Source organism: Antennarius striatus, chromosome 18, assembly GCF_040054535.1.
Source record: "Antennarius striatus isolate MH-2024 chromosome 18, ASM4005453v1, whole genome shotgun sequence".
Taxonomy (NCBI): Eukaryota; Metazoa; Chordata; class Actinopteri; order Lophiiformes; family Antennariidae; genus Antennarius; species Antennarius striatus.
The window spans coordinates 1,172,462-1,185,977 of NC_090793.1; the positions used below are offsets into that span (position 1 = coordinate 1,172,462).

The 13,516-nt window shown below is 44.2% G+C and overlaps 2 protein-coding genes across 2 annotated transcripts; both read left to right on the plus strand.

The window, feature by feature from the left end:
* Positions 1 to 1,444: 1,444 nt before the first annotated feature.
* Positions 1,445 to 6,072, plus strand: LOC137612375 (uncharacterized). The gene is made up of 6 exons (XM_068340870.1): positions 1,445 to 1,487; positions 1,580 to 1,931; positions 2,674 to 2,708; positions 5,398 to 5,442; positions 5,535 to 5,886; positions 5,961 to 6,072. Exons 1-6 carry the CDS (start codon positions 1,445 to 1,447, stop codon positions 6,070 to 6,072), a joined length of 939 nt encoding a protein of 312 aa, XP_068196971.1.
* A 1,699-nt stretch (positions 6,073 to 7,771) lies between these two features.
* Positions 7,772 to 12,807, plus strand: LOC137612377 (uncharacterized). The gene is made up of 8 exons (XM_068340872.1): positions 7,772 to 7,814; positions 7,907 to 8,258; positions 8,333 to 8,430; positions 10,405 to 10,738; positions 10,831 to 10,928; positions 11,978 to 12,043; positions 12,128 to 12,423; positions 12,784 to 12,807. Exons 1-8 carry the CDS (start codon positions 7,772 to 7,774, stop codon positions 12,805 to 12,807), a joined length of 1,311 nt encoding a protein of 436 aa, XP_068196973.1.
* The last annotated feature ends 709 nt before the right edge of the window (positions 12,808 to 13,516 follow it).

The window sequence follows — 13,516 nt, forward strand, 5'->3', positions numbered from 1 at the left end:
CAAGATTACTTTTCTCCTCGAGGTGAGAGGTTGACGACTGTGTCCTGGATTGTTAACTTCCTGACTTCCAGACAACAGTGTGTGTTCCTGCAAGTCTATGTGTCTGACAGTGTGGTCAGCAACTCTGGGGCCCCAAAAGGGCCAGGTCTGTCTCCTTTCCTCTTTACACCACTGACTTTAGCACCTACACAGAGACCTGTCATCTCCAGAAGGTTCCTGATGACAGTGGTGGTTGGATGTATCAATAAAGGTAATGGGACAGAGTGTTATTTGTCCTTATGGAAGTCCAGAGTTGCCCTTTTGTTTCCCTTCACTTTCCACTAATTGCCTTGACTGGGTCAGGAACACATAGTCAGCTGCAGCTGGAAGGGTCTTGACTTTGCAGAAGCAGGAACAAATAACTGAATTGAGAGAAAATCATGGTCTGAAGCTGAGCTTTGCTGATCTACCTTTTTTGATCTACCAATTATAATATGGATAATTTTAGTGTTTTTACTTTTTCTCCCCATACTTTCTGAAGCAGTGAAACTAAAAAAAGCAATTTCATCTTCAGCGATCAATAAGTATTTTAACTTCCCAAATAAACAACAACACAACTCCATCTTTCACAAAATTAAGTTCCTTGTCTGTCCACCAGGAGGAAGTTACTGAACAAAAGAACAATACAAACCTGAAATCAGACAGAGAGACTGAAGGAGGAGCTAAGCTGTTCCTGACCAATAGGGGAACTTCCATAGTCAGTACAATTTAATAGACAAACCAGAAACATGAGCTTCATTCAACATGCTGTCACTGCATCACTGTGTGTCCTCTCTACTGCTTCTCTACATTATAACAGGTATGGAGATCATGCAGCATGAAGACAGTTCATTTCATGACATCTGAATGTCCATCATTGATTCCAGAGTTCTTGTGTCTTTAGGTTTCAGCTGTGAAGAACTCACTCCAGTCCAGAAAGAACAGTCCGGTTCAGAAGACACAACTGTTACTCTGTCCTACAAATACCACAAACCAGCAACTGGTGCTGATGTTTTCTTCTGGTATCGACAATATCCAGGAAAACCACCAGAGTTCCTCATCTCCCACCGGGGAACACAAAATAAATCCGAGTCCAGACTGTTAGCTGCAGTGAGTGTAGATCAAACCCAGATGGATCTGCAGATCTCCTCTGCTGCAGTGACAGACTCTGCTCTGTTCTACTGTGCTGTGAGGCCCACAGTGACAGCAAACCCACAGTCTCTGTACAAAAACACAAGCTGCTGGAAACCTTCATTCACTGTGATGAACTTACCCCTGACCTCCAGCAGGGGGCGACATTATCCAGTAGGAGGTGGACTAATTCTGCACTGTGTCAATAAGAACTGCTGCTGACAAGAGAACAATTGTCAGTGTGAATGTGGAACATCAGCTAGTTCCTCCTGATCATTAAAACCTGCTGGTAGAGATGGAGCATTGGCTGTGGATGATTCTAGCTGCTCTCTTCTTTGGTGAGACACAAATCACGTCATTTAAAACCCTTTCACACCATAAAGGTCTTTATTGATTCATCTCTTCCTCTGTTTGTTCTCTTCTTCCCCAGAATGTAAAGGAGAAGACAAAGTGATCCAGACAACAGGAGATGTCATTGCTCCTGAAGGAGGTTCAGTCACACTCGACTGTAAATATTTCACCAGCAAATCAGGTCCAAACCTGTTTTGGTACAAACAGGATGGAAACAACGGCCCCAAATTCATGCTGAGTCGTTATAAACTGGATGAAGGAAACACAGAAGCTGAGTTCAGAGAGAGATTTTCATCCAGACTGAATTCCTCCTCAAGATCAGTTCCTCTGAAGATCCAGAACCTCCAGCCGTCTGACTCTGCTGTGTACTACTGTGTTGTGAGGCCCACAGTGACAGGAAACACCAGAACTCTGTACAAAAACCTGTTGAAGCACAGACAACAGCATCCTCCACAACATCCACCAGAGGGAGTCACACACTGTTAAACTTCACTGATCTGTCCACGTCAGCTGTGGTTCATTGTTTAAACAGTTGGATTTCAAATCATGTGTTGACTCATTGTTAGTCTTTCTTTCAAGTAGTAATGTGAGTCTGAACAATGACATATTAGATGCTGGAGTCAGTTTAGACGTCTTCATTGTCAGAAGGCTGCTGTCCCAGACGGGGTGAATCCCAGTGTGCTTACATCCTGTACCTCTCAGCTATGTTTAGTCCTACAACATGTCTTCAGCATGAGACTGAGACTACAGAGTGTCCCTGTAATCTGGAAGACGTCTTCCCAGGGACCTGTACCAAAATACACAAAGGCCAAGTGGAGCTATGGATTATAGACCTGTATCGCTGACCTCCCACAATCATGAAGACCCTTGACAGAGTTGTCCAGAAGTTCCTCCGGCTCCTGGTCCAACCTCTAATGGATCCTCTGACATTCGCCTAACATTGGATGCCATCATCTACCTGGTGAATCATGTTTACGCTCACCTGGACAAGGTAGAAAACACCATAGGGGCATGTTTATTGACCTCTCTAGTCCTTTGAACACAATCCAGAGGACTTTTCTCTTCTAGGTGAGAAGTTGACGACTGTGCAGGTTTACCATCCTCTAGTGTTCTGGATTGTTGACCGACTCACTTCCAGACAACCGTTTGTGTTGAAGTCTGTGTGTCTGACAGTGTGGTCAGCAACTCTGGAGCCCCAAAAGGGCCAGGTCTGTCTCCCTCCTTTCCTCTTTACACCACTGACTTTAGCTACTACACAGAGACCTGTCATCTCCAGAAGTTTCCTGATGACAGTGGTGGTTGGATGTATCAATAAAGGTAATGAGACAGAGTGTTATTTGTCCTTATGGAAGTCCAGAGTTGCCCTTTTGTTTCCCTTCACTTTCCACTAATTGCCTTGACTGGGTCAGGAACACATAGTCAGCTGCAGCTGGAAGGGTCTTGACTTTGCAGAAGAAGGAACAAATAACTGAATTGAGACAAAATCATGGTCTGAAGCTGAGCTTTGCTGATCTACCTTTTTTGAACTACCAGTTATAATATGGATAATTTTAGTGTTTTTATTTTTTCTCCGCATACTTTCTGAAGCAGCGAAACTGTAACAAAAGCAATTTCATCTTCAGCGATCAATAAGTCTTTTAACTTCCCAAATAAACAACAACACAACTCCATCTTTCACAAAATGACATTCCTTGTCTGTCCACCAGGAGGAAGTTACTGAACAAAAGAACAATACAAACCTGAAATCAGACAGAGAAACTGAAGGAGGAGCTAAGCTGTTCCTGACCAATAGGGGAACTTCCATAGTCAGTACAATTTAATAGCCAAACCAGAAACATGAGCTTCATTCAACATGCTGTCACTGCATCACTGTGTGTCCTCTCTACTGCTTCTCTACATTATAACAGGTATGGAGATCATGCAGCATGAAGACAGTTCATTTCATTACATCTGAATGTCCATCATTGATTCCAGAGTTCTTGTGTCTTTAGGTTTCAGCTGTGAAGAACTCACTCCAGTCCAGAAAGAACAGTCCGGTTCAGAAGACACAACTGTTACTCTGTCCTACAAATACCACAAACCAGCAACTGGTGCTGATGTTTTCTTCTGGTATCGACAATATCCAGGAAAACCACCAGAGTTCCTCATCTCCCACTGGGGAACACAAAATAAATCTGAGTCCAGACTGTTAGCTGCAGTGAGTGTAGATCAAACCCAGATGGATCTGCAGATCTCCTCTGCTGCAGTGACAGACTCTGCTCTGTTCTACTGTGCTGTGAGGCCCACAGTGACAGCAAACCCACAGTCTCTGTACAAAAACACAAGCTGCTGGAAACCTTCATTCACTGATGAACTTACCCCTGACCTCCACTAGGGGGCGACATTATCCAGTAGGCCAGCAGTTCCCAAACCTTTCAGTTTGCGCACCCACTTCTACCTCCCGACTTAGCTGACGCCCCCCAATGCCCGAAACATGAAAAAAAAGAAAGAAAAGGCGTAGTCTTTATAGCCATATAGGTATCAAGTTTAATAATATAGGCTCCTGTTAACACAGAATAGATTGATCAATAATGGGCCTAATGATCTCTGACTTTAGAAACGGTGGGGAGAAGAATAGTAACAATATAAAAATGACAATAATAACATTTAAAGTCAAAATGGTCGCCGAGCAAGCCGACTACACATGAGTGATGAACAGCAGTTATTACTATGTTACAAATAGGCCTATTGAACAAACTGTAACAGTTATTAAATGGTAACAAATATGCTACTCCGCCACAAAGAATCAAAATAACATAGGCCCAAGTTCCATCCATCCATTCATGCATTCTCTTCCGCTTATCTGGGGTCGGGTCGCGGGGGCAGCAACTTAAGCCAGGTAGCCCAGACTTCCCTCTCCCTAGCCACTTCGTCCAGCTCCTCCGGGAGAATCCCAAGGCGTTCCCAGGCCAGCCAGGAGACATAGTCTCTCCAGCGTGTCCTGGGTCGTCCCCGGGGCCTCCTCCCGGTAGGACGTGCCTGGAACACCTCACCTTGGGAGACGTCCAGGAGGCATCCTGACCAGATGCCCGAGCCACCTCATCTGGCTCCTCTCGATGCGGAGGAGCAGCGGCTCGAGTCCGAGTCCCTCCCGGATGACCAAACTTCTCACCCTATCTCTACGGGAGAGCCCGGACACCCTGTGGAGGAAACTCATTTCGGCCGCTTGTATCCGGGCCCAAGTTCAACATCATATTTTCTCTTTCGAGTACGAGTCTCATTGTGTTCTTTACCCCCTTCTCCCGTTGAAGTGTCCGGGTGAGTTTTCTGTGTTCTGTGCTCCTCATTTTCAGTTTCCCTGTCTCGTCATCATCACTCTCTTTTTCCTGCTGGATTTCTTCATCCTGGTAGACCTCACAGCTCTCAGTTGGGCCAAAGTATCCTGTCCTCTTTCATTCCTCCCACATTTAATACCGGACAGACTGCCCGTTTTCAACCAGTTATGCATTTCGGCATGTTATTGTTGTTGCTATCACAACAAGCTATCACGTAGCTAGGAGAAAGCCAAGTGCATTTTGGGTATTTTTTTATTTTATTTAAAATTTTCCCAAAACATTTTTTAATTGAAAATTACAAATGATTTACATGAATGAATTTAAATATTTAAACTATTAATCCTGCATTAAAAAGTGTTTAAATTATTTATTTAATTATTTATGTATTTCAAGGTGCTCAGCTGCCACTACACTCGTGCACCCCCTGGAGGCAGCTGGCGCACCACACTTTAGGAATCCCTGCAGTAGGAGGTGGACTAATTCTGCACTGTGTCAATAAGAACTGCTGCTGACAAGAGAACAATTGTCAGTGTGAATGTGGAACATCAGCTAGTTCCTCCTGATCATTAAAACCTGCTGGTAGAGATGGAGCATTGGCTGTGGATGATTCTAGCTGCTCTCTTCTTTGGTGAGACACAAATCACGTCATTTAGAACCCTTTCACACCATAAAGGTCTTTATTGATTCATCTCTTCCTCTGTTTGTTCTCTTCTTCCCCAGAATGTAAAGGAGAAGACAAAGTGATCCAGACAACAGGAGATGTCATTGCTCCTGACGGAGGTTCAGTCACACTCGACTGTAAATATTTCACCAGCGACACACGTCCAAACCTGTTTTGGTACAAACAGGATGGAAACAACGGCCCCAAATTCATGCTGAGTCGCTATAAACTGGATGAAGGAAACACAGAAGCTGAGTTCAGAGAGAGATTTTCATCCAGACTGAATTCCTCCTCAAGATCAGTTCCTCTGAAGATCCAGAACCTCCAGCCGTCTGACTCTGCTGTGTACTACTGTGTTGTGAGGCCCACAGTGACAGGAAACACCAGAACTCTGTACAAAAACCTGTTGAAGCACAGACAACAGCATCCTCCACAACATCCACCAGAGGGAGTCACACACTGTTAAACTGCCTGTTTTCCCCAAGGGCCCTGAAGTCCTTTAACATCTACAACACCTTGCTGAGGACGTTCTACCAGTCTGAGGTGGTCTGTGTTTTCCTCTTTGCTGTGGTGTACTGGGGCAGTAATCTGGGGTAGCAGACACCAACAGACTGGACAGACTGATACACAGGGCTGGGATCATTGTTGGGGCAAAGTTGGACTCTCTGACGATGGTGTTGGAGAGGAGGACACTGTCCAAGTCAAGGGTCGTCTGGGACAATCAGTCCCACCTGCTGTACAGCACACTGATTGGACACAGATTTTCATTCAGTAGTAGGATGACCCTTCCTGTGTCGCCTACTGAGTGTCATAGGAAGTGTTTTCTGCCAGTGAACATCAAATCAAACAACTCCTCTCTAACAGTCGGGTGACGATGAGTACGGTATATACAGTGCACCCTCGGTCTTTGTGTTAATGCGTTCCAGGAACCACAAGCAGATGAGGACTTTGCGATGGAGATCACAATCTATTTATCTAATTAATTACGGTAATTTACACGTTTATGACCCTCCACCTACTGATATTAAACCACCTTCTATCTGTATTACCTTTTCCCACACTCTTATCGACTGTTTAAAGCACTTTTGTGTTTCATGAAAGTCCGAGACTGACGGGACGAGCTCAATTCTGGATGCCGTCAGCCAAAAGAATGCGTGTACGGTATCACGTGACTGCTGACCAAAAATCCGCAATGAAGTGGAGTCGCCATTGTTGGTGCGCGATCGCTCGAGGGTGCACTGAACATGGATGTTCTTTTAGACCGTCCTATTCTATTCTGATTTGTTTGTTTCTACTTATTCTGATGATTTTTTGTTCTCTGATCATTTCTGTTGGACTTTCTGGAGCAGTGAGACTGTAGGAAAAGCAATTTCCAATCCTGAATTAAAAATGTATTCTGATTCTGATTGTCTGAGTCGTCCTTTACTAAATAAACAATAAAAACACAACTCCATCTTCCACAAAATGACATTCCTTGTCTTTACAACAGGAGGAAGTTACTGAACAAAAGAACAATACAAACATCAAATCAGACAGAGAAACTGAGGGAGGAGCTAAGCTGTTCCTGACCAATAGGGGAACTTCCATAGTCAGTACAATTTAATAGACAAACCTGAAACATGAGCTTCATTCAACATGCTGTCACTGCATCACTGTGTGTCCTCTCTACTGCTTCTCTACATTATAACAGGTATGGAGATCATGCAGCATGAAGACAGTTCATTTCATGACATCTGAATGTCCATCATTGATTCCAGAGTTCTTGTGTCTTTAGGTTTCAGCTGTGAAGAACTCACTCCAGTCCAGAAAGAACAGTCCGGTTCAGAAGACACAACTGTTACTCTGTCCTACAAATACCACAAACCAGCAACTGGTGCTGATTTTTTCTTCTGGTATCGACAATATCCAGGAAAACCACCAGAGTTCCTCATCTCCCACCGGGGAACACAAAATAAATCCGAGTCCAGACTGTTAGCTGCAGTGAGTGTAGATCAAACCCAGATGGATCTGCAGATCTCCTCTGCTGCAGTGACAGACTCTGCTCTGTTCTACTGTGCTGTGAGGCCCACAGTGACAGCAAACCCACAGTCTCTGTACAAAAACACAAGCTGCTGGAAACCTTCATTCACTCTGATCAACTTACCCCTGACCTCCACCAGGGGGCGACATTATCCAGTAGGAGGTGGACTAATTCTGCACTGTGTCAATAAGAACTGCTGCTGACAAGAGAACAATTGTCAGTGTGAATGTGGAACATCAGCTAGTTCCTCCTGATCATTAAAACCTGCTAGTAGAGATGGAGCATTGGCTGTGGATGATTCTAGCTGCTCTCTTCTTTGGTGAGACACAAATCACGTCATTTAAAACCCTTTCACACCATAAAGGTCTTTATTGATTCATCTCTTCCTCTGTTTGTTCTCTTCTTCCCCAGAATGTAAAGGAGAAGACAAAGTGATCCAGACAACAGGAGATGTCATTGCTCCTGAAGGAGGTTCAGTCACACTCAACTGTAAATATTTCACCAGCATCTCAGGTCCAAACCTGCTTTGGTACAAACAGGATGGAAACAACGGCCCCAAATTCATGCTGAGTCGCTATAAACTGGATGAAGGAAACGCAGAAGCTGAGTTCAGAGAGAGATTTTCGTCCAGACTGAATTCCTCCTCAAGATCAGTTCCTCTGAAGATCCAGAACCTCCAGCCGTCTGACTCTGCTGTGTACTACTGTGTTCTGAGGCCCACAGTGACAGGAAACACCAGAACTCTGTACAGAAACCTGTTGAAGCACAGACAACAGCATCCTCCACAACATCCACCAGAGGGAGTCACACACTGTTAAACTGCCTGTTTTCCCCAAGGGCCCTGAAGTCCTTTAACATCTACAACACCTTGCTGAGGACGTTCTACCAGTCTGAGGTGGTCTGTGTGTTCCTCTTTGCTGTGGTGTACTGGGGCAGTAATCTGGGGTAGCAGACACCAACAGACTGGACAGACTGATATACAGGGCTGGGGTCATTGTTGGGGCAAAGTTGGACTCTCTGACGATGGTGTTGGAGAGGAGGACACTGTCCAAGTCAAGGGTCTTCTGGGACAATCAGTCCCACCTGCTGTACAGCACACTGATTGGACACAGATTTTCATTCAGTAGTAGGATGACCCTTCCTGTGTCTCCTCATGGGAACCATAAGAAGTCTTTCCTACCTGTGAACATCAAACTAAACGACTCCTCACTCTGACAGTCGGATGATGATGATTACGGTATTTACATGAATGTACTTTAGACTCTTCTAATCTATTCTGATTTGTCTGTTTCTACTTATTCTAATTTTTTGTGCTCTGATCATTTCTCTTGGACTTTCTGGAGCAGTGAGACAGTAGAAAACGCAATCTTTCTCTCGTGAATTCAGAACATACAGTTAACCCTCGGTTTTCAAACGCTTCTGTTCTGGACCAAATCGGTTTTCGACCAGAAAATCCGAGAATTTTACGTCTCTGAACTCAACCAAAATTCGGCTCTTGACCAAACCGAAAGCAGCCGAGCGTACCTGAACACGACTCACTCGGGAGCCGAGCGAACTGCCCAGGATGCTTCTTCCGTAGCGCATTCGTGTTCAAAGTTCGACAGGATATCTTTTATTAAAATAAAACAGTGTCTATTTCTACCCCTTCTTATTTATGGTAAACAGTATACAGTGCAGTTTATGGTGTAAAATAGTAAAAAAAAAGAAAAGAAAAAAAACTTAGAAAAAGTTGTTTTTTAGACTTGGAACAGATTAAAATTATTTACATTAATTATAATGGGAAAAATAGTTTTGGATTTCGAACAACTCGCTTTTCGAATAGCCTTCTGGAACGGATTATGTTCGAAAACTGAGGGTTGACTGTATCCTGATTCTGATTGTCTGAGTCTTCATTTACTAAATAAACAAGAACAACACAACTCCATCTTCTACAAAATGACGTTTCTTGTCTGTCCAGCAGTAAGAAGCTACTCAACTAAAGAACAATACAAACATCAAGTCAGACAGAAGGAATGAAGGAGGAGCTAAGCTGTTCCTGACCAATAGAAGACAGAGGAACTTCCATCTTCAGCAGAATTTAATAGACAAACCTGAAACATGAGCTTCATTCAACATGCTGTCACTGCATCACTGTGTGTCCTCTCTACTGCTTCTCTACATTATAACAGGTATGGAGATCATGCAGCATGAAGACAGTTCATTTCATGACATCTGAATGTCCATCATTGATTCCAGAGTTCTTGTGTCTTTAGGTTTCAGCTGTGAAGAACTCACTCCAGTCCAGAAAGAACAGTCCGGTTCAGAAGACACAACTGTTACTCTGTCCTACAAATACCACAAACCAGCAACTGGTGCTGATTTTTTCTTCTGGTATCGACAATATCCAGGAAAACCACCAGAGTTCCTCATCTCACACTTGGGAACACAAAATAAATCCCAGTCCAGACTGTTAGCTGCAGTGAGTGTAGATCAAACCCAGATGGATCTGCAGATCTCCTCTGCTGCAGTGACAGACTCTGCTCTGTTCTACTGTGCTGTGAGGCCCACAGTGACAGCAAACCCACAGTCTCTGTACAAAAACACAAGCTGCTGGAAACCTTCATTCACTCTGATCAACTTACCCCTGACCTCCACCAGGGGGCGACATTATCCAGTAGGCGGTGGACTAATTCTGCACTGTGTCAATAAGAACTGCTGCTGACAAGAGAACAATTGTCAGTGTGAATGTGGAACATCAGCTAGTTCCTCCTGATCATTAAAACCTGCTGGTAGAGATGGAGCATTGGCTGTGGATGATTCTAGCTGCTCTCTTCTTTGGTGAGACACAAATCACGTCATTTAAAACCCTTTCACACCATAAAGGTCTTTATTGATTCATCTCTTCCTCTGTTTGTTCTCTTCTTCCCCAGAATGTAAAGGAGAAGACAAAGTGATCCAGACAACAGGAGATGTCATTGCTCCTGAAGGAGGTTCAGTCACACTCGACTGTAAATATTTCACCAGCACCTCAGGTCCAAACCTGCTTTGGTACAAACAGGATGGAAACAACGGCCCCAAATTCATGCTGAGTCGCTATAAACTGGATGAAGGAAACACAGAAGCTGAGTTCAGAGAGAGATTTTCATCCAGACTGAATTCCTCCTCAAGATCAGTTCCTCTGAAGATCCAGAACCTCCAGCCGTCTGACTCTGCTGTGTACTACTGTGTTGTGAGGCCCACAGTGACAGGAAACACCAGAACTCTGTACAAAAACCTGTTGAAGCACAGACAACAGCATCCTCCACAACATCCACCAGAGGGAGTCACACACTGTTAAACTGCCTGTTTTCCCCAAGGGCACTGAAGTCCTTTAACATCTACAACACCTTGCTGAGGACGTTCTACCAGTCTGAGGTGGTCTGTGTGTTCCTCTTTGCTGTGGTGTACTGGGGCAGTAATCTGGGGTAGCAGACACCAACAGACTGGACAGACTGATACACAGGGCTGGGGTCATTGTTGGGGCAAAGTTGGACTCTCTGACGATGGTGTTGGAGAGGAGGACACTGTCCAAGTCAAGGGTCGTCTGGGACAATCAGTCCCACCTGCTGTACAGCACACTGATTGGACACAGATTTTCATTCAGTAGTAGGATGACCCTTCCTGTGTCGCCTACTGAGTGTCATAGGAAGTGTTTTCTGCCAGTGAACATCAAACCAAACGACTCCTCTCTAACAGTCGGGTGACGATGAGTACGGTATATACAGTGCACACTCGGTCTTTGTGTTAATGCGTTCCAGGAACCACAAGCAAATGAGGACTTTGCGATGGAGATCACAATCTATTTATCTAATTAATTACGGTAATTGACATGTTTATGAACCCTCCACCTACTGATATTAAACCACCTTCTATCTGTATTACCTTTTCCCACACTCTTATCGACTGTTTAAAGCACTTTTGTGTTTCATGAAAGTCCGAGACTGACGGGACGAGCTCAATTCTGGATGCCGTCAGCCAATAGAATGCGTGTACGGTATCACGTGACTGCTGACCAAAAATCCGCAATGAAGTGGAGTCGCCATTGTTGGTGCGCGATCGCTCGAGGGTGCACTGAACATGGATGTTCTTTTAGACTGTCCTATTCTATTCTGATTTGTTTGTTTCTGCTTATTCTGATAATTGTGTGTTCTCTGATCATTTCTGTTGGACTTTCTGGAGCAGTGAGACTGTAGGAGAAGCAATTTCAGATTGTGAATTAAAAATGTATTCTGATTCTGATTGTCTGAGTCGTCCTTTACTAAATAAACAACAAAAACACAACTCCATCTTCTACAAAATGACGTTTCTTGTCTTTACAACAGGAGGAAGTTACTGAACAAAAGAACAATACAAACATCAAATCAGACAGAAGGAATGAAGGAGGAGCTAAGCTGTTCCTGACCAATAGAAGAGAGAGGAACTTCCATATTCAGCAGAATTTAACAACCAAACCTGAAACATGAGCTTCATTCAACATGCTGTCACTGCATCACTGTGTGTCCTCTCTACTGCTTCTCTACATTATAACAGGTATGGAGATCATGCAGCATGAAGACAGTTCATTTCATGACATCTGAATGTCCATCATTGATTCCAGAGTTCTTGTGTCTTTAGGTTTCAGCTGTGAAGAACTCACTCCAGTCCAGAAAGAACAGTCCGGTTCAGAAGACACAACTGTTACTCTGTCCTACAAATACCACAAACCAGCAACTGGTGCTGATGTTTTCTTCTGGTATCGACAATATCCAGGAAAACCACCAGAGTTCCTCATCTCACACCGGGGAACACAAAATAATTCCGAGTCCAGACTGTTAGCTGCAGTGAGTGTAGATCAAACCCAGATGGATCTGCAGATCTCCTCTGCTGCAGTGACAGACTCTGCTCTGTTCTACTGTGCTGTGAGGCCCACAGTGACAGCAAACCCACAGTCTCTGTACAAAAACACAAGCTGCTGGAGACCTTCATTCACTCTGATGAACTTACCCCTGACCTCCAGCAGGGGGCGACATTATCCAGTAGGAGGTGGACTAATTCTGCACTGTGTCAATAAGAACTGCTGCTGACAAGAGAACAATTGTCAGTGTGAATGTGGAACATCAGCTAGTTCCTCCTGATCATTAAAACCTGCTGGTAGAGATGGAGCATTGGCTGTAGATGATTCTAGCTGCTCTCTTCTTTGGTGAGACACAAATCACGTCATTTAAAACCCTTTCACACCATAAAGGTCTTTATTGATTTCTATCTTCCTCTATTTTTTTCTTTTACTCCAGAATGTAAAGGAGAAGACAAAGTGATCCAGACAACAGGAGATGTCATTGCTCCTGAAGGAGGTTCAGTCACACTTGACTGTAAATATTTTACCAGCATCTCAGGTCCAAACCTGCTTTGGTACAAACAGGATGAGCATGAGACTGAGACTACAGAGTGTCCCTGTAATCTGGAAGACGTCTTCCCAGGGACCTGTACCAAAATACACAAAGGCCAAGTGGAGCTAATCATTATAGACCTGCATCGCTGACCTCCCACAATCATGAAGACCCTTGACAGAGTTGTCCAGAAGTTCCTCTGGCTCCTGGTCCAACCTCTAATGGATCCTCTGACATTCGCCTAACATTGGATGCCATCATCTACCTGGTGAATCATGTTTACGCTCATCTGGAGAAGGTAGAAAACACCATGAGAGTCATGTTTATTGACCTCTCTAGTCCTTTGAACACAATCCAGAAGACTTTTCTCTTCTAGGTGAGAAGTTGACGACTGTGCAGGTTTACCATCCTCTAGTGTTCTGGATTGTTGACCGCCTCACTTCCAGACAACAGTTTGTGTTGAAGTCTGTGTGTCCGACAGTGTGGTCAGCAACTCTGGGGCCCCAAAAGGGCCAGGTCTGTCTCCTTTCCTCTTTACACCACTGACTTTAGCTACTACACAGAGACCTGTCATCTCCAGAAGTTTCCTGATGGTGGTTGGATGTATCAATAAAGGTAATGAGACAGAGTGTTATTT

Coding starts and splice junctions, on each gene's coding strand:
- LOC137612377 (XM_068340872.1), top strand. CDS start 7,772: ATGGAGCATTGGCTGTGGATGATTCTAGCTGCTCTCTTCTTTG. Junction 10,929..11,977: donor TGCTGTGGTGTACTGGGGCA/GTAATCTGGGGT, acceptor CTGAAACATGAG/CTTCATTCAACATGCTGTCA. Junction 12,044..12,127: donor GCTTCTCTACATTATAACAG/GTATGGAGATCA, acceptor TTGTGTCTTTAG/GTTTCAGCTGTGAAGAACTC.
- LOC137612375 (XM_068340870.1), top strand. CDS start 1,445: ATGGAGCATTGGCTGTGGATGATTCTAGCTGCTCTCTTCTTTG. Junction 1,932..2,673: donor CTGTACAAAAACCTGTTGAA/GCACAGACAACA, acceptor TGTGTCTGACAG/TGTGGTCAGCAACTCTGGAG. Junction 5,887..5,960: donor CTGTACAAAAACCTGTTGAA/GCACAGACAACA, acceptor GTTTTCCCCAAG/GGCCCTGAAGTCCTTTAACA.